This window comes from Dermochelys coriacea, chromosome 5 (genome assembly GCF_009764565.3).
Source record: "Dermochelys coriacea isolate rDerCor1 chromosome 5, rDerCor1.pri.v4, whole genome shotgun sequence".
Classification (NCBI taxonomy): Eukaryota; Metazoa; Chordata; order Testudines; family Dermochelyidae; genus Dermochelys; species Dermochelys coriacea.
In genome coordinates, this window is record NC_050072.1 from 131,541,733 (window position 1) to 131,565,637 (window position 23,905).

At 48.2% G+C, this 23,905-nt stretch overlaps 2 protein-coding genes across 2 annotated transcripts in view; one reads left to right on the forward strand and one right to left on the reverse strand.

Moving 5' to 3' along the window:
* Positions 1-8,651, reverse strand: part of RNF170 (ring finger protein 170) — a 49,252-nt gene extending 40,601 nt beyond the window's left edge. Inside the window, exon 1 of the mRNA XM_038401147.2 lies at positions 8,567-8,651. The gene's annotated coding sequence lies outside the window, so the exon portion shown is untranslated. The remainder of the gene's footprint in view (positions 1-8,566) is intronic.
* Positions 8,652-8,662: 11 nt separating this feature from the next.
* HOOK3 (hook microtubule tethering protein 3) overlaps positions 8,663-23,905 on the forward strand; it is a 128,147-nt gene continuing 112,904 nt past the window's right edge. Inside the window, 1 exon segment of the mRNA XM_043514600.1 lies at positions 8,663-8,847. Within this exon segment, the coding sequence (XP_043370535.1) occupies positions 8,791-8,847 (57 nt within the window). The 5' untranslated portion in view covers positions 8,663-8,790.

The following is a 23,905-nucleotide window of genomic DNA, read 5'->3' on the forward strand; positions in this document are numbered from 1 at the left end:
GGAAGAAAGCTTCCTTGAGGCCTGCTCAACTGTCTTACTGTGGAGCTTGCCCGCAGCACTGGGGAGCTGGGTTTCTGTGGCCTACTGTCCATCTCTGTCCATTTCTCAGAGGGGAGGAGAGATTACATCTTTCAGACCCTCTCCTGAAAGCCAAAAGATTTTCTAAATTCAGCAGTTTTGAGGCGAAAAGCCTTGAAGCCACTGAAGAAACAGTGATGTTTAGTTAAGAACACTTCAAAAATCTTGTGAAAGCTCTGCTACAAAGGGAGACTTGAATTCTGCTCTATGTGCTGCTTGGAAGGCAAAAAATTCTGGGGAGGTCTTCCTGAGGGGCATCCCTAAAGCCAAGCTCAGAGCAAAGATCTTGGTTGCCTCCAGTTGCCATATAGAAGGGGTTTGCCCATTGTAAAGACTGACTGACACGAAGGGAACTGAGAAACATCAATTTCTAAACTCCCCATGGTCCAAGTTAAAACTGACATGTTGTTTGGAAGTGAGGTATGTACGTTATGGGAGATGGATGTGGGTAAGGATTAGGGGTATAGTAGGAGACTGAATTAAATTTGGATTTCAGTCTCTCTACTTATTGATATTTACTGAAGTGTCTCAGGGCTCTCCTAGAGAATCAGCAATGAGTTGACATAAGTAAATAAATATTCAATCACTTTATGAAATTCTTGCCATGCTCCATTATTTATGCAATTTTTTTTAAAAATTATATTTACCTAACCTTTTCAGCTTAACAATTTTAGTTTAACCAAACTAACTGCAAGACCATGCATTTTTCAGATGCCAAATAATCCATTTAAAAGACATTCTTCCTTTTCTGTGTTAAAAATTTGTGCTCATCGTTTCTTTATGATGTATAAAGGAGGATAGAAAGGTTTTTTAAATTTGTTCCTTCTCTTTTATAGTAAAAATTCAGTTCTTGTTTATGCTAGTTTTCATGGAAGACTATGGATGACTGGTAAAATTACTTCAGAAAAAACCAAGAAAGTGAAACTATTAATTCAGAGGAGAGGTAACTTTTACTCAGACTTTTAAGAACCGATTGTTTTTTCTTGACATCCATCCAACTGAATAATCAGTTGGGAGACTCTCTCTTTTACAAAGATTCATTTCCACACTGTCTTTCAATTAAGGAATGAGAAAGCTCACAATCCTCCAGCAAAATCAATTTACAAACGACAAAAAACCAAAAACCAAACAAAAACAGCAAAGTTATTTTTAAAATAGCAAAAAATGTCAGTCCCTCTTTAAACATCAAAAAAGAAGCAAAAAGGACACTAACCAAATTTTTAATTGCCAGTCCTCTTTAATCTCCTGGTATTTGTAATACAAAATATCAGGGCTCTCCAGTGAGAAAAAGAAAAGAAATTACCTTATCTTTTGCACTGTGACCCAACTATGTCACAATTGGTTTTATCAGGACTTGGTTATATAGCAGACAAGCAGATACCAGATGCATTTGCATCATGAGTCTCAATGATTATGGAATGGAACTATACACAGACAGATTGGTAGGGACTGGGGTGGTAGAAGGTATAAAGTAATGTAATTTATCTGGGCAAAATTTTCATTACAAGTTACCAGCTCAGGCACAAATTCTTGCCTGCTCTTTATCATGGTGACTCAGATTGATGATAGTAAAACTAATGATAATTTACTCTCTTGTCAACAAAGAATTATTTGCCTTAGGCAAGTAGAATTTTTCAAGGCTGATTTAATTACTGTCAGGCTAAAAATTCACATTGGTCACAAGTTATCTACTTGATCTCCATTGCTCCTTTCCCAATAAAGGAATATCACAAACAACAGCATCGTAAATTACAACAGTGGCTTTTATTCTTGGAAGCGCACACAGAGGACATTGAAATTTAAGGGCACAAAGGAGCATGTTAATGCAGATGTATTACCTCATCATGCTTCTGAACTGCCAGCTAACAAAAGAAATACTATCAAGATTCTGGTTTCAGAGTAGCAGCCGTGTTAGTCTGTATTCGCAAAAAGAAAAGGAGTACCGGTGGCACCTTAGAGACTAACAAATTTATTAGAGCATAAGCTTTCGTGAGCTACAGCTCACTTCATCGGATGCATGTTCTCTGTGTGTGTGTATATAAATCTCTCCTCTGTTTTTTTCCACCAAATGCATCCGATGAAGTGAGCTGTAGCTCACGAAAGCTTATGCTCTAATAAATTTGTTAGTCTCTAAGGTGCCACCAGTACTCCTTTTCTTATCAAGATTCTGTTTCATATGGCACAGCTAGAACAATGCCACATAACACCATTTAGGAGGACACTAAAAATGAACTAGTGCTTGCCATAGTATGTGAAATAATTATTGCTGGCTAGACAGACCAGAACATTCATGATTTTCTACATTTTCCATATATTTTAATGCCTCTTACTTCACCAGGGATGTCTTATCTGCTATTATACTCCCAAAAGAGATTAGAAAGATCTTAGACACAAGGGTCACATAGGTATAGGAAAAATGAAGGACCTTATTATGGCTCTGCATGGTGGTCTAGAAATGACACACACTGAGATAATGGCATGAAAAACAAGTAACCAAGAAATTAGTAGGTCACATACATCTGTTGACTTTCAGGGCATAGTACAGGGCTCATCAATTTGCTCAAATCCCTTACTTAAAGATGGATTTGAATTGAGTGTCCTTTTAAGGATTTGTTGAGGGTGAATAAGGGGAAATTTACCTGAAATTCTGTTTCTCAGAAGACAATATTCTGACGGGATTCTTGCTCCTTAGTGCAAGATTGATGGAATACCCTTGGCTCTTAACCAATTTAAATAAGTGACAGTTGCAGTAGCAGGGCACAAGCCCAGGCCCCTAATGGCTGTTGCATGCCAACTCCTGCTGGTATAAATGCTGTCCTCTAAAAGTGCTAGTCAGTTTCTTTGGTTGCAAAGGAGATGAAGTTCCCAGGATAAGACAATGCAAAATGATTTATCATGACTAAAAAAATACATATCAAAGAAAAATGTACCAGGATAACAGAACGATTAACTAATCCAAAAAAGTACTGGACATTAACTCTTGTTGTCCTCAAAATAGGATTAAAAAATAAACAAGAGTTTTGGAAGGAATATAATCCCACAAGTTTTATCTCTGTGGAAGCAATATTTTCAGAAAATACTGGTTACCTATAAGTAACCTACTTTTCTCCCATGCAAAACTGCCTTCACAGATTCTTAATGGAAAGGGAACTGTAACTCAGCCTCCCTGAAACAAGTATCTAGTCTCAGCATTAAATGATCTTAACTGGTCATTTCCACTATTTATGTAAAAATATTACTTTCACATTTTTAAAAACATTTTTTATTGAACTGAGCAATACAAAGACTATATAAATGCATATAAATAGCTTGTCAAATCAAAGAGATGCTTGACATGGGCCATACCTGCAAACACCACTGAATGCAGCCAATGAAGTGAGCTGTAGTTCACGAAAGCGTATGCTCAAATAAATGTGTTAGTTTCTAAGGTGCCACAAGTCCTCTTTTTCTTTTTGCGAATACAGACTAACACGGCTGCTACTCTGAGAACTACCAGTATAGCGTTCAGCACTACTGTTACAGCAGTTCCATGGAACTCAATAGAAATACACAGGCTAATAAGGCCAAAAGCCAGTAGTGGTTATAAGGAGCATGCCCTGTCAATGTCAAAAGTGGAGTGTGAGCAAGGACCATGTCTCTTTGAGCTCCCTGGGCTGGGAACTTAGTTTCTCAGAACAGCTGACATCTAAAATCATCAAAACTGGAGTTCTGAGCTGTACCGTTTTAGGCATCAGCGTTTTCTAATTAATGTTTATCGACTGGACTGGGAGATGAAAACAAAGTACCAAATAGACCATGTTTTCTTTTTTCAAACCAACCACTTATGTGGAACACTGTGTTTAGATCCAAATTTCATTTACAAACAGGCAAGAAGGCAGGACAATACAGTGTATGTTGAGAGGGAGAAATGAACAGAATAGGCGGCAGGGTGGCCAAGTAAATATGGTGGTGATAGAGATCAGGCTTACACCTGGACCTGAGGACCCAAAGCGGGAGGAGGAGTGCCCGGGCTCACATCCAGGGATGCAGTGGCCTACAAGGGACATAGAGGTAGGAATGTGTGTGTGTTTGGTGGGGGAGGAGTGGCCAGGCGCCCAAGGGGAGTGTTAGCAGAGGGGGGTGGTGGTGGTGGGACTCGCCCTGGGGCTAAGTGCCTGAGGGTGGTGTGTTTGGTGGTGGAGGAGTGGTGGGGCTTGTCCTGAGGACAGGTGCCCAAGAGGGGATGTGTATTTGGTGGGGGGAGGAGTGGCCATGCTTGCCCCAGGACCACGAGCCGGAGGAGTTATATGTGTGGTGAGGGAGGGGTGGCGGGGCTCGCTCCAGGGCCAGGCGCCTGAGGAAGGGTCCTTTGGTGGGGGAAGGGTGGCGGGGCTCGCTCCAGGGCCAGGCGCCCGAGGAGGGGGGCCTTTGGTGGGGGAAGGGTGGCGGGGCTCGCTCCAGGGCCAGGCGCCCGAGGAGGGGTCCTTTGGTGGGGGAAGGGTGGCGGGGCTCGCTCCAGGGCCAGGCGCCCGAGGAGGGGGGCCTTTGGTGGGGGAAGGGTGGCGGGGCTCGCTCCAGGGCCAGGCGCCCGAGGAGGAGGGGCTTTGGTGGGGGAAGGTGTGGGGGCTCGCTCCAGGGCCAGGCGCCCGAGGAGGGGGCCTTTGGTGGGGGAAGGGTGGCGGGGCTCGCTCCAGGGCCAGGCGCCCGAGGAGGGGGCCTTCGGTGGGGGAAGGGTGGCGGGGCTCGCTCCAGGGCCAGGCGCCCGAGGAGGGGGGGCCTTTGGTGGGGGAAGGGTGGCGGGGCTCGCTCCAAGGCCAGGCGCCCGAGGAGGAGGGGCTTTGGTGGGGGGGCTCGCTCCAGGGCCAGGCGCCCGAGGAGGGGGCCTTTGGTGGGGGGGCTCGCTCCAGGGCCAGGCGCCCGAGGAGGGGGGCCTTTGGTGGGGGAAGGGTGGCGGGGCTCGCTCCAGGGCCAGGCGCCCGAGGAGGGGGGCCTTTGGTGGGGGAAGGGTGACGGGGCTCGCTCCAGGGCCAGGCGCCCGAGGAGGGGGGCCTTTGGTGGGGGAAGGGTGGCGGGGCTCGCTCCAGGGCCAGGCGCCCGAGGAGGGGGGCCTTTGGTGGGGGAAGGGTGGCGGGGCTCGCTCCAGGGCCAGGCGCCCGAGGAGGGGGGCCTTTGGTGGGGGAAGGGTGGCGGGGCTCGCTCCAGGGCCAGGCGCCCGAGGAGGGGGGCCTTAGGTGGGGGAAGGGTGGCGGGGCTCGCTCCAGGGCCAGGCGCCCGAGGAGGGGGTCCTTTGGTGGGGGAAGGGTGGCGGGGCTCGCTCCAGGGCCAGGCGCCCGAGGAGGGGGCCTTTGGTGGGGGAAGGGTGGAGGGGCTCGCTCCAGGGCCAGGCGCCCGAGGAGGGGGCTTTTGGTGGGGGAAGGGTGGCGGGGCTCGCTCCAGGGCCAGGCGCCCGAGGAGGGGGGCCTTTGGTGGGGGAAGGGTGGCGGGGCTCGCTCCAGGGCCAGGCGCCCGAGGAGGGGTCCTTAGGTGGGGGAAGGGTGGCGGGGCTCGCTCCAGGGCCAGGCGCCCGAGGAGGGGGCCTTTGGTGGGGGAAGGGTGGCGGGGCTCGCTCCAGGGCCAGGCGCCCGAGGAGGGGGCCTTTGGTGGGGGAAGGGTGGCAGGGCTCGCTCCAGGGCCAGGCGCCCGAGGAGGGGGCCTTTGGTGGGGGAAGGGTGGCGGGGCTCGCTCCAGGGCCAGGCGCCCGAGGAGGGGGGCCTTTGGTGGGGGAAGGGTGGCGGGGCTCGCTCCAGGGCCAGGCGCCCGAGGAGGGGGGCCTTTGGTGGGGGAAGGGTGGAGGGGCTCGCTCCAGGGCCAGGCGCCCGAGGAGGGGGGCCTTTGGTGGGGGAAGGGTGGAGGGGCTCGCTCCAGGGCCAGGCGCCCGAGGAGGGGGCCTTTGGTGGGGGAAGGGTGGCGGGGCTCGCTCCAGGGCCAGGCGCCCGAGGAGGGGGGCCTTGGGGGGGGGAAGGGTGGCGGGGCTCGCTCCAGGGCCAGGCGCCCGAGGAGGGGGGCCTTTGGTGGGGGAAGGGTGGCGGGGCTCGCTCCAGGGCCAGGCGCCCGAGGAGGGGGGCCTTTGGTGGGGGAAGGGTGGCGGGGCTCGCTCCAGGGCCAGGCACCCGAGGAGGGGGGCCTTTGGTGGGGGAAGGGTGGCGGGGCTCGCTCCAGGGCCAGGCGCCCGAGGAGGGGGCTTTTGGTGGGGGAAGGGTGGCGGGGCTCGCTCCAGGGCCAGGCGCCCGAGGAGGGGGTCCTTAGGTGGGGGAAGGGTGGCGGGGCTCGCTCCAGGGCCAGGCGCCCGAGGAGGGGGCCTTTGGTGGGGGAAGGGTGGCGGGGCTCGCTCCAGGGCCAGGCGCCCGAGGAGGGGGCCTTTGGTGGGGGAAGGGTGGCGGGGCTCGCTCCAGGGCCAGGCGCCCGAGGAGGGGGCCGTTGGTGGGGGAAGGGTGGCGGGGCTCGCTCCAGGGCCAGGCGCCCGAGGAGGGGGGCCTTTGGGGGGGGAAGGGTGGCGGGGCTCGCTCCAGGGCCAGGCGCCCGAGGAGGGGGGCCTTTGGTGGGGGAAGGGTGGCGGGGCTCGCTCCAGGGCCAGGCGCCCGAGGAGGGGGGCCTTTGGTGGGGGAAGGGTGGCGGGGCTCGCTCCAGGGCCAGGCGCCCGAGGAGGGGGGCCTTTGGTGGGGGAAGGGTGGCGGGGCTCGCTCCAGGGCCAGGCGCCCGAGGAGGGGGGCCTTTGGTGGGGGAAGGGTGGCGGGGCTCGCTCCAGGGCCAGGCGCCCGAGGAGGGGGGCCTTTGGTGGGGGAAGGGTGGCGGGGCTCGCTCCAGGGCCAGGCGCCCGAGGAGGGGGGCCTTTGGTGGGGGAAGGGTGGCGGGGCTCGCTCCAGGGCCAGGCGCCCGAGGAGGGGTCCTTTGGTGGGGGAAGGGTGGCGGGGCTCGCTCCAGGGCCAGGCGCCCGAGGAGGGGGCCTTTGGTGGGGGAAGGTGGGGGGGCTCGCTCCAGGGCCAGGCGCCCGAGGAGGAGGGGCTTTGGTGGGGGGGCTCGCTCCAGGGCCAGGCGCCCGAGGAGGGGGCCTTTGGTGGGGGAAGGGTGGCGGGGCTCGCTCCAGGGCCAGGCGCCCGAGGAGGAGGGGCTTTGGTGGGGGAAGGTGGGGGGGCTCGCTCCAGGGCCAGGCGCCCGAGGAGGGGGCCTTTGGTGGGGGAAGGGTGGCAGGGCTCGCTCCAGGGCCAGGCGCCCGAGGAGGAGGAGCTTTGGTGGGGGAAGGTGGGGGGGCTCGCTCCAGGGCCAGGCGCCCGAGGAGGGGGCCTTTGGTGGGGGAAGGGTGGCGGGGCTCGCTCCAGGGCCAGGCGCCCGAGGAGGGGGCCTTTGGTGGGGGAAGGGTGGCGGGGCTCGCTCCAGGGCCAGGCGCCCGTGGGGGGGGGCCTTTGGTGGGGGAAGGGTGGGGGGGCTCGCTCCAGGGCCAGGCGCCCGAGGAGGGGGGCCTTTGGTGGGGGAAGGGTGGCGGGGCTCGCTCCAGGGCCAGGCGCCCGAGGAGGGGGGCCTTTGGTGGGGGAAGGGTGGCGGGGCTCGCTCCAGGGCCAGGCGCCCGAGGAGGGGGGCCTTTGGTGGGGGAAGGGTGGCGGGGCTCGCTCCAGGGCCAGGCGCCCGAGGAGGGGGAAGGGTGGCGGGGCTCGCTCCAGGGCCAGGCGCCCGAGGAGGGGGAAGGGTGGCGGGGCTCGCTCCAGGGCCAGGCGCCCGAGGAGGGGGAAGGGTGGCGGGGCTCGCTCCAGGGCCAGGCGCCCGAGGAGGGGGAAGGGTGGCGGGGCTCGCTCCAGGGCCAGGCGCCCGAGGAGGGGGAAGGGTGGCGGGCTCGCTCCAGGGCCAGGCGCCCGAGGAGGGGGAAGGGTGGCGGGGCTCGCTCCAGGGCCAGGCGCCCGAGGAGGGGGAAGGGTGGCGGGCTCGCTCCAGGGCCAGGCGCCCGAGGAGGGGGAAGGGTGGCGGGGCTCGCTCCAGGGCCAGGCGCCCGAGGAGGGGGCCTTTGGTGGGGAAGGGTGGCGGGGCTCGCTCCAGGGCCAGGCGCCCGAGGAGGGGGTCCTTTGGTGGGGGAAGGGTGGCGGGGCTCGCTCCAGGGCCAGGCGCCCGAGGAGGGGTCCTTTGGTGGGGGAAGGGTGGCGGGGCTCGCTCCAGGGCCAGGCGCCCGAGGAGGGGGGCCTTTGGTGGGGGAAGGGTGGCGGGGCTCGCTCCAGGGCCAGGCGCCCGAGGAGGGGGGCCTTTGGTGGGGGAAGGGTGGCGGGGCTCGCTCCAGGGCCAGGCGCCCGAGGAGGGGGGCCTTTGGTGGGGGAAGGGTGGCGGGGCTCGCTCCAGGGCCAGGCGCCCGAGGAGGGGGGCCTTTGGTGGGGCTCGCTCCAGGGCCAGGCGCTTGGGGGGGGTGGCTGGGCTCGCCAGGCGCCCGAGACGGCGGGGGTGGCCGGGCTCGCCCCTGGCAGGGTCCGGCCAGTCGGCCAGGGGTCGGTACCTCTCTCCGCTCCTGGCTCAGCCGAGGCCTCCCCGCGGCCGCACTCCGGCCCCTCCCGCACTGTGCGCGTGGGGCGCCCCTGGCGCATGCGCGGCGGGAGCGGGCGGGTCCCGGCGGCCCGGTGACGTGTCTGCGCCATAGGCCGGCCCGGGGAAGCGGCGGCGCCAGCGACTCGGCCCCGGCAGCAGCGTCTGGCAGCCGTGCCCGCTGAGTCCGCCCGCATCATGTTCAGCGTGGAGAGCCTGGAGCGCGCCGAGCTCGGGGAGAGTCTGCTCACCTGGGTGAGTGACTGGCGAGCCCGGCCCGGCCAGCCCTGAGCTCCCGCGGCCTGCGGCTCCGCCCTCCCCGGCACGGGCTGGGGGTCAGCGTCCGTGTGTCCCCCCCACCCTCCGTGCCCTGGCCTCCTCTTCACGTTTTCTCCATCCTTGTTGGGTGTCAGTGCCCGGGCCTCAGATTCCCCCTGACACTCCCTGGTGGGGTGTCAGTGCCTGGATCTCCTCCCCAGATTCCCACCAGCCCCAGGGGGGTGTCAGTGCCAGAGCCTCCTCTCTTGATCCCCCCCGCTCCCCGGGGGGTGTCAGTATCTGGGCCTTCTCTCCTTAACTCCTTCCCCCCAACCGCTGCCCTCAGTGGGGTGTCAGTGCCCGGACTTCCTCTCCAGATTCCCCCGCCTCCGTGGAGTGTTAGTTCCTAGGCCTCCTCTTAGTTGTCTGAGCTGCGGCCTCAGTGTCTTCCTTAGGGGTCTTCCCTCCCAGGTGTCCCTACAAGCCAATATTACTCTTCAGAGATGTCTCTCTCTGTGCCAGGGTCTCCCTTGCCTCTTAATTCACCCCCTTCCCAATCTCCACCTCTGACCTCTTCCCAGCCCCCATTGCTGTCCAAAGCAGAAGTGTCTCCTCTCCATTTGGTCATACCCCACCATGATGCATCTCTATGTGCCTGCTCTCCCCCACACCCAATAGGGCATCCCGCTGGTGCCAGGACCTCACACCCTCCAATATAACACCAGCACTCGTTACCCGCCACCTCTCTGTCTGTTTTCACTGCCTGTGCTAAGAAATCCAATCCTATCAACATATGGAAATGGATGTAAACAACCTTAACCTTCATCGGAAATGCATCCAATGAAGTGAGCTGTAGCTCACGAAAGCTTATGCTCTAATAAATTTGTTAGTCTCTAAGGTGCCACAAGTACTCCTTTTCTTTTTGCGAATACAGACTAACACGGCTACTACTCTGAAACCTTAGCCTTGACACACAAAACAAACAATACTCCACAATATAATTAAAAGTCACTTTAATTTAATCTGGCACCGCACATACTAAAAAGGTCAAGTGAAGGTTGTTCCAGTGTTTTAATTGTGCATTTCTGTGTTTGGATTTCTCAATTTCCTAGGTTTGTAATGCCTGTTTTTTGGTGTAGCTGTGATATTCCTGTAATGTGTGTTTTACCCTTAGTTACTGGTATATACTCTCTATCTTAACTGCAATTAAACATAATTTTTATCTGAAAATATCAGGTTTTTTTTAAAACAAATAAAGATGTCATGCCTGAACACTAAATAAGAAACTCAAACGCACATGCTACCATGTGAAATCTCCAGTGAGTTGATGTGTAATATCAACCTTAAAATTACTTTTTTATTTTAACTTCTATGACCTGATTCGCCAGAATGTTCTGATTCTGGTGTTGCTCTGGAGCCTCATAAAGCAGGTAGCACTAATTTAAGATGATTTTACAGGTGCTTTGCATCACCAGAACAGCACAAAGTAGCAGGAGTGCAGTGGTGAATCTGACCTTTAATTTGCAGGTGACTTATTGGTTTAGTTGTCTGGAATTATAGACTAATTGTTTAATTTGTATTTTATCATTTTAATTCTTTATACGTATATAGGCAAAACTACAAGGTAAACTTCCAGCACATGAAACTGACATAGCTGAAAAGGAAGATATTATTTATTTTTTTAAAATGTTGGTTATGAAACTCTGGAGTCAGACTGGGCAGCAAGGGTATTTAAAATAGGTGAGATGGGATTACTGGGGATGTGGGGAAGGGCAGAAAAGAGTTCTCCCAGGAAGTCAAAGTGGATAAGCAGGTATATATAGGGAGCAGAGGGATTTAGTGGCATGGTTGTAGGTAGTGAGGGGAGGCCAGGGGTGTGGTATGGGGCAGTTAAGTAAAGTGTTGTTCAGTTTTGGGGAGACCAGGGGTATACATTTGGCAGGAATCTGGATTGGGGAGACCAGGCAATCTTTCTTCATTGACCTCTTCACATCTCTGCTAATGCACAGGGCCACTTTTTCTCCCTTTGGCTCTCCACAGTGCCGTTTTCTGTGGTTGGGAGCACCTGAGGGAGTGCAGGGATTCAGGAGGAGCTAGTTGGATTTGAGGGGAAGCAGATATGTGTATGAGCTCGGGGAAAGAAAGGTTGTGTGTGGCGGTGGGAACCATGTTAAGAAGACCAGTGCTATGAAAAAGGGAGGGCTTGACATGGGGTGATGGATGGACACCGGTCTCTGAGCATCTGAGTACTTTAAGGGCTCCCTGTTCTCCTACTTCAGCTGCCCTGGCAGTGCTACCATGGTGCATGGTGGAGCTAAAGCAGCAGTGCCACAGAAGCATTCAGAAGCACTGATGCTTACTAGCATGTGGCCATTGAACCTTAAAGAGCAAGGGTGATTGATTATAGGTTCAGTTGTCTGATACCATGGTTTTCCCAGCTAAGAGTGACCTGAGCTGTTGACCATGGTCCTGTCTATAGTCAACAATTAGATACAGTAATACTCAGTTTATGTACAACCTGTTTTCTTAAAATGCAGTCTGTGCACGAGAGTCTGTGTTCTGTTTTTAAGGGAATTTGGACCAAAAAAGTCTGACAGTGCTAAATTTCTGAAAGTATACATATTAAAATTTAATTTTAACTCATACATACAAAGTTTCCTAGGTTTTAAAAAAGAATAGTAGATAAAAGAAATTTCATAACTAGATAACAGTAGAATTCACAAAACTTGCACTTAGTAAGTTCTTTCAGGACTCAGGACTTCTCCATACAGGCTTTCGAATGTCCCATGGAAAGATGGTCTGTATGCACTTTCAGTGATAAACTGTTTCACTCAACTTACATATGCATGTCTAGTACCAATAGAACATTGGGATACTTTGTTTAAAAAACAAACCAACCATTGTTTGTGGGAAATGAGGACTAATGAATATGGATGAAGTATGTTTTTAAACTGTTGTCACTTTTTAAACTGTTGTCACTTGACAAAAATCAAAGTAGATTTTGCCATCACCACCACAGAAAGGCATACGTATCAACTAGAACTGTTCCTGCTATGTATCAAGTTTGTATCCCTTCTCACTGAGGCACTAGACATATTCAGTAGAAGGTAGCAAACTTTCATTACCTTTCAAATACTTATTTTCAGTCTTTTCACACAGATGAATCATTTTGCTCAGTTTCGTTTGTTTCTTTAAATCACCCTGGGACAAAGAAATGAGCTGGAAGATTTGAGTCTGAAAGGTAAAAGTTGGAAAAAGTTACAAACAACTAAAAATCTTTTAAAATGGAAATCTTTGAGAACTGTTAATTCTCCACCAAGACATTTGGCATATATGAGAGTCATGTGCCTAGCCACATGGCCATAGGACTGTTTTTGAGCAACAGTCTGCAGTCATAGTCCTTGATCCTACAACTCCAGCCATGCAGGTGGACCTTTAATCCCCATTGTATGAGGGGGCCACGTTGAGGGAGAACAGAGTATTGCGCAAGCCAAATGTTTCATGGACCAAGTGTATAAATATCCCTGCTGGAGCAGTCACACAACCAAGAAAGGGGGGAAAAAGTTTGTTTTGTTAGCAGAAGTATTTGCAAATAGTGGTTAAATGGCATGGTAGTTAGAACATTTTGTTTATATTTGTAATTCTTAGTTAGATGTGCAGTTTTCTCTGCTGTTTATCAGTTTTAATATTTTTGTATCAAGGGGGTTTTGAAACTGACTCAGGGTTCAGAATATCTCATCTACATTATGGCCCCAACTGGTTTTAAAATATGTTTTGTTGAGCTGGTTTAAAAAACAGAATTTTGTGTAAGTGTGTATGGATTTGCAAAACAGACCATTGTTGATCCCTTGGTGAAGCAATTTTTTAGAAGTCTTCGTCAGTTGCTGTCATTGCCTAACTTTTTTTTTTTTCCAAAGCCCCATAGCTATTCTTGGGAAGTGAAGTTGCTCATCCTCTTTGTCAAAAGAGCTATTAGCTACTTCTTAGAGAATACTAAGGTGTTTTTATGCTAGAGAAGTTGACTGTTCTAAGAATTTGTTTTACTTCCTGCAGTGCTTGTGAAACACTTCACATTCATACACAAGGGCTTCAACCGGTTTTCTGATGTTATGAGAAGCAGTTGGAGAAGACTTGGATTTCAGCAAATTTGAGAACCTGTTCAGACTAAACTGATAAGTCTGCTAATGTGGATTCAGGCAACCTGAAACTGCTCCTCCCACTGCTAACTCACAGTGTCTCTATTCTCTTTCATAGTGAGATGTCCCTTGGGCCTTTTACTTTCCACAACTGACACCCCTGTTTCTGTGGTACTTTAAAGTTATTTACCTGTAATTCTGCTGCTTTGAAAATTCCTATGGGGTTCCCTATCACAGCCTCACCTGCCGTCAGGCTTCAGGGATCTATTCTAAGCTGGGGCCTTGTTCTCAAAGCCTTGTTTATCTCCATTTGAGAGCATTGTTAAATGCTCTCATTGAGAGTTGTGTATTATACCCCTTCCCCCACCGTGTATCTGTCTTGTTTATTTAGATTGAGGCAGGAGTCGTGTGTTTATACTACTATGTGTTTATACAGCACCTAGCACAATGGGACCCTGTTCTTGGTTGGCCTGTAAGTACTACCATAATAAATATAATTAATAATGTTAAATTTTGACTCAATATCTGGGGTGCTCTCAATCACGTAAGTTGCGATGTCAGTGTAATATATGTTCAGAGTGTTCTTATATGAAATTTGTAAGGCTGCTATATATTCAATGCACAACTTCATAAATCACCATTTTCTTGACCTAGTATCAAGAACAGATGCTGGTTGTGGGCAGGCAGTGCTGCAGTCACTGTTTAAGCAGCAGGAGTCCTCAGAAAGGTCAGTGCTAGTTAGTCTTCTGTGGAATCTGTGTGGAGATATCATGACAGAGACGTACTTTACCCACTTTCCTTCCCTCTGCTGTGTAGCTCAGATACAAATAGTGTTTCTGTGGGTAGAGAGGACCTTAAGGAATGGTTAGAGGAGTTGGCTATTTATAACCTCAGAGGTAGCATTACACATTTCTGATATATATACGTTCTGTAAGTATTGCTACGGATCCAAGATCTCTGTACTCCCTTCCTCTATTTTGATGGTGTCTCTGGCCCTTTTTCTAGTCTCAATTCCTAGTATTCAGTTTGGCTCTTCCTCTTTCGTGGATGATGTAGTGCCCATTCCTCACAAGAGAGGTATGTTAGTGTTTCTTTATGGATCTAGACCGTGTACCTGGGTTTCTTCATTCAGCCTCAGTTCCAGGGCTGTCCGGGTCAGTCTTGGGGCCATATGGGATGAGCTTGGAGGTTCATCTGCACAGCTTCTAGAGATAGGGACTTTAGTTCCTCCATGTTGTTCACTTGGGTTCCACTAGAAGCTAGTTCTTCAGGATTGCTCAGGCCTCTTTGTGTAATTTTTTTTTGTAGGGTCCCTTTCCGAAGGGGGTCAAAGCTGCTAGAGCTTCCTGGTGAAGCTGCTTTCCCCTCCCAAGCACCTCAATAATGCCTTGCTTTTTATATAGCACTACTTGATCTGTATGTGTCTCTCCTCCCCCATTTAACTTAGATTGGTAAGGACCTCTTTCAACATCCTGGGCATCAGAGGACTGTAATGGTATGTCTACACTACAGCTGGGACTGAGCCTTCCATCCTGGATAGACCGTCACATTACTGGTGTAGACATTGTGGCACAGGTGGCAGTACGGTCTGTCGGTCTGAGTATGGACCCAGGGGGTTGGGCAGTCTTGTTCTCAGACAGCTAGTCCATGTCACAACATCCACACTGATTTTTAGCATGCTAGCTCTGGCAGAACTACCGCGTGTCTGTCTACCCAGGCTGGAAGGCATGCTCTCAGCTGTAGTATAGACATACCAGAAGAGACCATCTGAGAAGCTGGGTTCTTTATACTCACTCTTCCTCCCTTCCTAATAGGGCTAAGATGCAACTACCACCATCCATATTATCTCCCATTTTGGAACTTCAGTTATTGCTGGCCAGCAGCCACCATGACTTGCCAGTAGGTGATATGAATCAGTCCTTTGACCACAAAGTTGCAGTCTTCTCTGTTTCTCCGGATAATCTGCATCTCTCACCTCCTGATGACAACAACTTTTGGGGAGTTGCTGGTTTGGTTGAGTGACTCTTTAGAGCTGGGTACAGCAACAGCCAAGAAAAAACTTATCTTTTGATAAATTGTAGTTTAAAGGGAAAAGGAAAAATGGCCTTGACTGTTGATTAAGGTTTGTTGAACACTGGTCAAGGTATTTGGTGGATTCCAGCATCTGTGCCTGCTGTCACTAAAAAGGCAGATAGCGTGAACCAGGCCCCAAACAGGTATTCTTATACATGTATCCTGGTTCTGTAGTGCAGAGATGGGTAACTTTTAAGGTAATAGAGGACCACAAAATCCCTTAAAATCCTTTGCCAAGCCAAATGTTTTCTTTTAGAGGATACATATTGCATAACTTAGAAATGCTTGCTATGCTGCAGCATGTTAGCGTACAGTTAAGGTGTATTAACAATGTAAAACTGAAGTGGTCTTAAATATAAAAGTCCCGTATAGCACAACCTTTATATAATAATAAGAAAATAAACAATAAAACCTTACAACAGTTTAAACACATTTTTCACTAACCTTTTATTCACTGTGCAGATGTGCTGGGATTTAGTAAATTAAAATAACAAAAAACCAAACCCATCTTTATTAACATTTTTTCTCTGCTGCTTATTATTGTTACAGTATCTTGTCTGTCAGCGTGAAACTTAAGAGTGAGCCTTTGTGCACACTGAGGGGCATATGTGTATCAATTTTAGTGCATCCAGCCTGCATAAGATGGAATAGTGTTTCACTTTTCAATTGGTTCCTTTCCTTTGAGCACAAGTTTTCGTGAGCTACAGCTCACTTCATTGGATGCATTTAGTGCTGTAGCTCACGAAAACTTATGCTCAAATAAATTTGTTAGTCTCTAAGGTGCCACAAGTACTCCTTTTCTTTTTGCGAATACAGACTAACACGGCTGCTACTCTGAAACCTTCCTTTCCTTTGATTTCAGTCTGGAGAAGTCACTTTCACAAATGGGTTCTCCCAAAGAGAGAGCACAATTTCAACACCTACTTTCTCAGATTTGGGAAATGGGACTCAATAAGCAGTTTCCAAAACTGAGTGTACCTTTTATTCTTCTCTGCAACAAAGAAAGGTTCTGCAGTTTACACAGTTCTAGTTGCAGTTCAGAAGGCTGGTCGTTGACAACAGCTGAAAGTGGATCATTAAAAAGCATCAGATGAGGTTGAAAACTTTCAAAATGCTTTAAATGTGCATTGAAATTGAGCAGCAGCATTTCACTGTGAGTATCGTTCCTGCTAAACTCTGATTCGCACTCTTGTAGTTTTGATGTATGTGCATCACAGGTTGTAAAGTGAGCAAATTCAAATGTAACAGGTGAGTGTTGATAAGAGAGCTTTAAACTAGGAATTGGGGGGAGATGGATGGGAGATGTCCAGAAAATCTCCACGCCAGATTTTAGCATTGAGAGGGAAGAAGATGAAGTAAGAATGGATACAGCCGTGGGTAGGAGAATGTATATAAGGAGTGAGGGCGGTGTGGATACTAGTCTAATAGGTTATACTGGATGTAGAATGACTGGATGTAGAATGTAGAATCAGAGGTAGAAGCGAAAATGAAACAGCTTAATGGGACTAAATCAGGGGGCCCAGATAATCTTCATCCAAGAATATTAAAGGAATTGGCACCTGAAATTGCAAGCCCATTAGCAAGAATTTTTAATGAATCTGTAAACTCAGGAATAGTACCGAATGATTGGAGAATTGCTAATATAGTTCCTATTTTTAAGAAAGGAAAAAAAAGTGATCCAGGTAACTACAGGCCAGTTAGTTTGACATCTGTAGTATGCAAGGTCCTGGAAAAAATTTTGAAGGAGAAATTAGTTAAGGACATTGAAGTCAATGATAAATGGGACAAAATACAACATGGTTTTACAAAAGGTAGATCGTGCCAAACCAACCTAATCTCCTTTTTTGAAAAAGTAACAGATTTTTTAGATAAAGGAAATGCAGTGGATCTAATTTACCTAGATTTCAGTAAGGCGTTTGATACCGTGCCACATGGGGAATTATTAGTTAAATTGGAGAAGATGGGGATCAATATGAACATCAAAAGGTGGATAAGGAATTGGTTAAAGGGGAGACTGCAACGGGTCCTACTGAAAGGCGAACTGTCAGGTTGGAGGGAGGTTACCAGTGGAGTTCCTCAGGGATCGGTTTTGGGACCAATCTTATTTAATCTTTTTATTACTGACCTTGGCACAAAAAGTGGGAGTGTGCTAATAAAGTTTGCAGATGATACAAAGCTGGGAGATATTGCCAATTTGGAGAAGGATCGGGATATTATACAGGAGGATCTGGATTACCTTGTAAACTGGAGTAATAGTAATGGGATGAAATTTAATAGTGAGAAGTGTAAGGTTATGCATTTAGGGATTAATAACAAGAAATTTAGCTATAAGTTGGGGACGCATCAATTAGAAGTAACGGAAGAGGAGAAGGATCTTGGAGTATTGGTTGATCATAGGATGACTATGAGCTGCCAATGTGATATGGCTGTGAAAAAAGCTAATGCGGTTTTGGGATGCATCAGGAGAGGCATTTCCAGTAGGGATAAGGAGGTTTTAGTACCGTTATACAAGGCACTGGTGAGACCTCACCTAGAATACTGTGTGCAGTTCTGGTCTCCCATGTTTAAAAAGGATGAATTCAAACTGGAGCAGGTACAGAGAAGGGCTACTAGGATGATCCGAGGAATGGAAAACTTGTCTTATGAAAGGAGACTTAAGGAGCTTGGCTTGTTTAGCCTAACTAAAAGAAGGTTGAGGGGAGATATGATTGCTCTCTATAAATATATCAGAGGGATAAATACAGGAGAGGGAGAGGAATTATTTCAGCTCAGCACCAATGTGGACACAAGAACAAATGGGTATAAACTGGCCACCAGGAAGTTTAGACTTGAAATCAGACGAAGGTTTTTAACCATCAGAGGAGTGAAGTTTTGGAATAGCCTTCCAAGGGAAGAAGTGGGGGCAAAAGATCTACCTGGCTTTAAGATTCTACTCGATAAGTTTATGGAGGAGATGGTATGATGGGATAATGGGATTTTGGTAAGTAATTGATCTTTAAATATTCAGGGTAAATAGGCCAAATCCCCTGAGATGGGATATTAGATAGATGGGATCTGAGTTACTATAGAAAATTCTTTCCTGGGTATCTGGCTGGTGAATCTTGCCCATATGCTCAGGGTTTAGCTGATTGCCATATTTGGGGTCGGGAAGGAATTTTCCTCCAGGGCAGATTGGAGAGGCCCTGGAGGTTTTTCGCCTTCCTCTGTAGCATGGGGCATGGTTGACTTGAGGGAGGTTTCTCTGCTCCTTGAAGTCTTTGAACCATGATTTAAGGACTTCAATAGCTCAGACATGGGTGAGGTTTTTCATAGGAGTGGGTGGGTGAGATTCTGTGGCCTGCGCTGTGCAGGAGGTCGGACTAGATGATCAGAATGGTCCCTTCTGACCTGAGTATCTATGAATCTAAGTGTGAGCTTGCTTCAGAACCCATCCATGTGAGCAACAAGGTCTGATGCAGTCTAGTCCATGCCTTGCAGGTGCAGATTCAAACAATTCAAGTTATGTCTCTCAAAAATGCTGTATAGCACAGAGAAACTGAATCTTCCAGTTTTTCCTGAAACTCCGTAGTATCAGAACTCAGTGTCTTTCAGAAAGGTGACACTCTCAGTGTTTCTTGTTGGAAAGAATCTCACGAGGCGTTTTCCATGACTTATCCATCACACTTCTCTGTATAGCTCCAAATTATCCTACAGTGCATCCACTTAATCAAGAAAAGCTACTAATTTGTGTTAGCTGAGTGATCTGTTTGTACCTCGTATCATGTTTGTAACTTTCATAACACATTTATGATGTGATTAAAATTGAACGATTTTCCACACAGCAACTCTGGATGAATAATGCAGGGCAGTGTTGGGCAGTGTGCCAGTAAACCTGGAAACCCAGCCCTTGAGCCATGCATAGCAGGTGCTCCATCTGTTACAACAACCAGCAACTTTTTAAAATCTCCAAAACCTGCAAAAGCTTCCTGAAGCACACCAAAACTATCTGGACCCTTTGTTGTTCTGTGTAATGAAGCTAATTTCATAAGTTCTTCATGACATGCATGTCCGATGAAGTGAGCTGTAGCTCATGAAAGCTTATGGTCAAATAAATTTGTTAGTCTCTAAGGTGCCACAAGGACTCCTTTTCTTTTCATGTTAACATTACTATCAGTTGTCCATACATATATCATAGCTAACTTACATTTGACACAGCTGTACTGTCGCCTAATGCCAAAGAAGAAAAAATCAGGCATGATTGTTTGTTCAACTTTCCTTCCACGTGTTCATAGATATGTGAAACTCTTCACAAAACTGTATATAAATAGAGATACTGTTTTGAATTTTTTTTGCCATTTTGTCATCACCAAACGCCTTTACCATTTGCACTGCCCGTTTTCACTCTTTCCCTCTTCTTCAGTGTCTTTCTAGCCCATGCCATCTCAAGAGTGACAAGGTAGGATGCAGTAAGACCCAAAGTTTGTACTGTGGTAACTCTAGCAAAACAACTCTTCTGCCTTGAAACTTTGCCTTTTAGATAAGTCACAGTGGCTTATCCCTGCATGTATTTCATTATTTGCTTTGTGATTGGTGCTGTGGTGATTTTTCAAGTTATTCATTTTTCATTGTCATGACTTGCAAACATATGAGGCATTGGGGCTTACCTCCATTTTAAGTACAAAGATATTCACACTCCCACTGTGCATGGGAGACTGTGTTCTCTATTTTTCAGAGTAGCAGCCGTGTTAGTCTGTATTCGCAAAAAGAAAAGGAGTACTTGTGGCACCTTAAAGACTAACAAATTTATTAGAGCATAAGCTTTCGTGAGCTACAGCTCACTTCATCGGATCCGATGTAGCTTATGCTCTAATAAATTTGTTAGTCTTTAAGGTGCCACAAGTACTCCTTTTCTTTTTGTGTTCTCTATCTTTCTTTTACTTGTGATAAACTGCGAAGGCAGAAGAATCAGCCACTGGTTTGTCAGTGAGCCGTTTCCTACCTCACTCATAGCACAGCAGACATAGTTCTGATGTTTCAGGATATTGAATTTCTTTGTGTTCAGCGTACATGCAACTCGAAGTGCACGACTACTCTCTCTAACCATCAGTCTTCCATATTGAAACAAGCACTTTATACTCATGGTATGTTTATCACAGCACGTCCCCGTCCCCCCCACCAAAAAAAAAGGTTGAGAAATAAGAAATGTCGTTGCAGAATAAATCATCTCAACTGTTGTGAGCCAAATAAAATGACCTGGTGGGTCCCCCATCCCTAATCCGTGAACTATTGGAACTCATTTACAAAACTTTTCTTAAACATTACATGAATATATTGTCTCATACTATCGAATTAGAATTTATAATCCCTATTCCATGATGAGATACATTATAGCTCAAAGATATCTTAATTAAAACTATCTTTAGATAGGCTTTTTCCTCAAAAAGCATTTTATCAAAAAAATCTCATTTTAAATTTAAAAAAATCAATTTTTTTTATTTAAAAAAAATCATTGATTGTTATCCACCCTGGTTGGCAGATAAGAAAAATCATAGAAGCAAAGACCAGAGGAAGTGGTCTCTGAAACAGTTCATGGTACAGCTGTTGTTCAGGAGGTAGAGTTATCTTTTCCTAGATCTTTGTGTCACAATTAGCAATAGAAATGGTCCACAGTTTATTTCAGGACAGGAATGGACAGAAACTCAATAAGATATTTTCTTGTTGGATTGGAGCAGAGACTATGCTTTCCCACTGATTCCATTGCTTCTACTGATGCTCAGGAAAATAGGATCAGTGCAGGGTCAAGGATCATCCTGATCATTCCAGCTTGGGTCAGGCAGTACTGTTACATGGATATCCCAAGAACACATTTCCTTCTGCATCCACTTTTCTTCATTGTTTGACTCATGGGACTTTGACTACTTCTGGTGAAGCATGAAGCAGTATTTTGCTGCAATGCAAGAAGCTGTTCACCCTGTAATGTAACTTCCCGAAATGGAAATGGACAAAGGTTTCAGTATGGGCATCTGACAACCTGACCCCGTACCCTTGCACCCATGTCGTCGATTTTGGACTATTTATTATACTTGAAGTTTCTCATCCTGTCCTTGTGATTGATCAAAATACGTCTGTCTGCTATTTTTGAATACTAGCTTCTAGTTGAAACGGAAAAGCCATTTTATTGTCATGGGGTTCTTTGAAGGATTGGTGGTTGTCCTTACACTGGGCAGACAACTTCACTGATGTGACATCTGAACTTAGTACTGACAAATTCACCTTCTGAACCTTTGGAAGAGTGCTCTTTATTCCACCTATCACAAAGGCAGCATTTTCATCACAGTTACATCTGCAAGAGAGGAATGAGTGAGTTGCAGTCTTCAGTTATTGATCCAACCTTTACTGCGTTCCCTAACGACAAAGCTGTCATGCAAGCTCATCCATTTTTTTTTCTTTAAAATTAATGTTTGAGTTCTACCTGAACACAGGCATTAGTCTTCTAGGGTTTTTTTAACCAAACCCTAGGTTCCGTGTCCTGGAAGTTAAGTGCTTAGAGCTTTGTCCTGTGTAGAGAGGACAAAGGTATTTTGGAAATTGCCTAGATTTTTTTTGCAGCCTTAGTGGATCAGTATATGGGGAATGCTGAGTGACTGTCAAAATAGATTAGATTTTGCACTTGCATGTGTGCTTTATCTACCATGTAAGCACTTGAGTTCTTGGGGCCCACACTCCAGGGTTACTCAGTTTTCCAATGGGTTCTCTGTTGTGATGGAAACATTACAATCTACAGGGCTGCCTAGCTGGGGTTCTCTTCAAAGGTTTACTGAGCACTGCTTTTTTGGTTTATCATCTAGATCTGATATTTGCTTTGGAGAACTGTTCGGTAATCCTTGTTTAATTAAAATGTCTCAGCTCACCTTTGTTGGGCTTGTCCTGTTAACTGGACTTCCATAACTGAGAGTATGCAGAAGCAGGCTGCCTTGTAGAAGGAGAGAGTTTACCTAGTAGTAATGGTAGCTCTTCTGGAATGTTTCCTCCGTATTTTCACATAGCCTGATCATCTCTTCTTGCCCAGAGTTGTCACTTTAAGGATCTTAAGGTTCAGTAGAAGAAACTCAGGTGGTTCACCAAAAACCTCTGATCTGAACATTTGGTGCCATGAGAAGGCACTTATGTGGTCCTAATAGGCACTCCTTTTCTAGAAGGATCCTGAAGCTCGCTGGCACTTGAAGGGGGTTGATATGTGGCTGCATGTGAATATGCACAGCAACACTCTAGAAGAATTGAAAGTTTATGAAAAATAATAAATAGAGAGTGCTCAAAAGACAAAAAGGAGTAGGCAAGGGCAAATAATAGGCAAAAGTTTAGAATTGGAATATTAGAACAGGCATTGGACATTTATAAGCTAATTATTAAAAGGGAGATAAGTTGAACTAATAAAATGCATGCCTCTCATCCTTGATCACTCTGCTTGCATGTTGTGTAGCTTTTCCTCAGTCTTTGGTTTTCTAGCTCTTTAAGGGCTTTGTCTGCACGAGAGAAATTTACTATTCTAAGGGTACGTCTACACTACGAAATTAGGTCGATTTTATAGAAGTCGATTTTTAGAAATTGATTTTACAGTCTATTATGTATGTCCCTACTAAGCGCATTAAGTCGGTGGAGTGTGTCCTCAATACTGTGGTTAGCATCGACTTACGGAGCAGTGCACTGTGGATAGCTATCGCACGGTTCCCGCAGTCTCCGCTGCCCATTGGAATTCTGGGTTAAGCTCCCAATGCCTGATGGGGCAAAAACATTGTCGAGGGTGGGGTTTTGGGTATATGTCGTCAATCACGCCTTCCTCCTTCCCTCCCTCTGTGAAAGCAACAGCAGACAATCGTTTTGTGCCTATTTTCCTGGGTTACCCATGCAGATGCCATACCATGGCAAGCATGGAGCCTGCTCAGCTCACTGCTGCTTTTGTGAGCATTGTAAACACCTTGCACGTTATCCTGGAGTATGTGCAGTAGCGGGCTAAGAGATGCCAGCACAAGGACGATCGTGATGAGGACATGGACACAGACGTTCCTGAAAGCACGGGCTGTGGCAGTTGGGACATTATAGCAGCAGTGGGACTGGTTGATACAGTAGAACGCCAATTCTGGGCCTGGTAAACAAGCACAGACTGGTGGGACCGCCTAGTGTTGCAAGTATGGGATGATTCACAGTGGCTGCAAAACTTTCGCATGCTTAAGGCCAATTTCCTTAAGCGCAGGAATACCAAGATGAGAGCTGCTCTGACAGTTGAGAAGCGAGTGGCGATAGCCCTGTGGAAGCTTGCAACGCCAGACTGCTACCGGTCAGTCGGGAATTGGTTTGGAGTGGGCAAGTCTACTGTGGGGACTGCTGTGATGCAAATATCCAACGCAATCACTTATGTTCTGTTACCAAGGGTAGTGACTCTGGGAAATGTGCAGGTCATACTGGATGGCTTTGCTGCAATGGTGTTCCCTAACTGTAGTGGGGCGATAGAGGGGACGCATATCCCTATCTTGGCACCGGACCACCATGCCAACCAGTACCTAAACCGCAAGGGGTACTTCTCAATGGTGCTGCAAGCACTGGTGGATCACAATGGACGTTTCACTGACATCAATGTGGGATGGCCGGGAAAGGTGCATGACACACACATCTTTAGGAGCTCCAGGCTGATCGAGCAGTTGCAAGAAGGGATTTACTTCCCAGACCAGAAAATTACTGTTGGGGATGTTGAAATGACAATGGTTATCCTTGGGGACCCAGCCTACCCCTTGCTCCCATGGCTCATGAAGCTGTACACAGGCAGCCTGGACAGTAGTAAGGAGCTGTTCAACTATAGGCTGAGCAAGTGC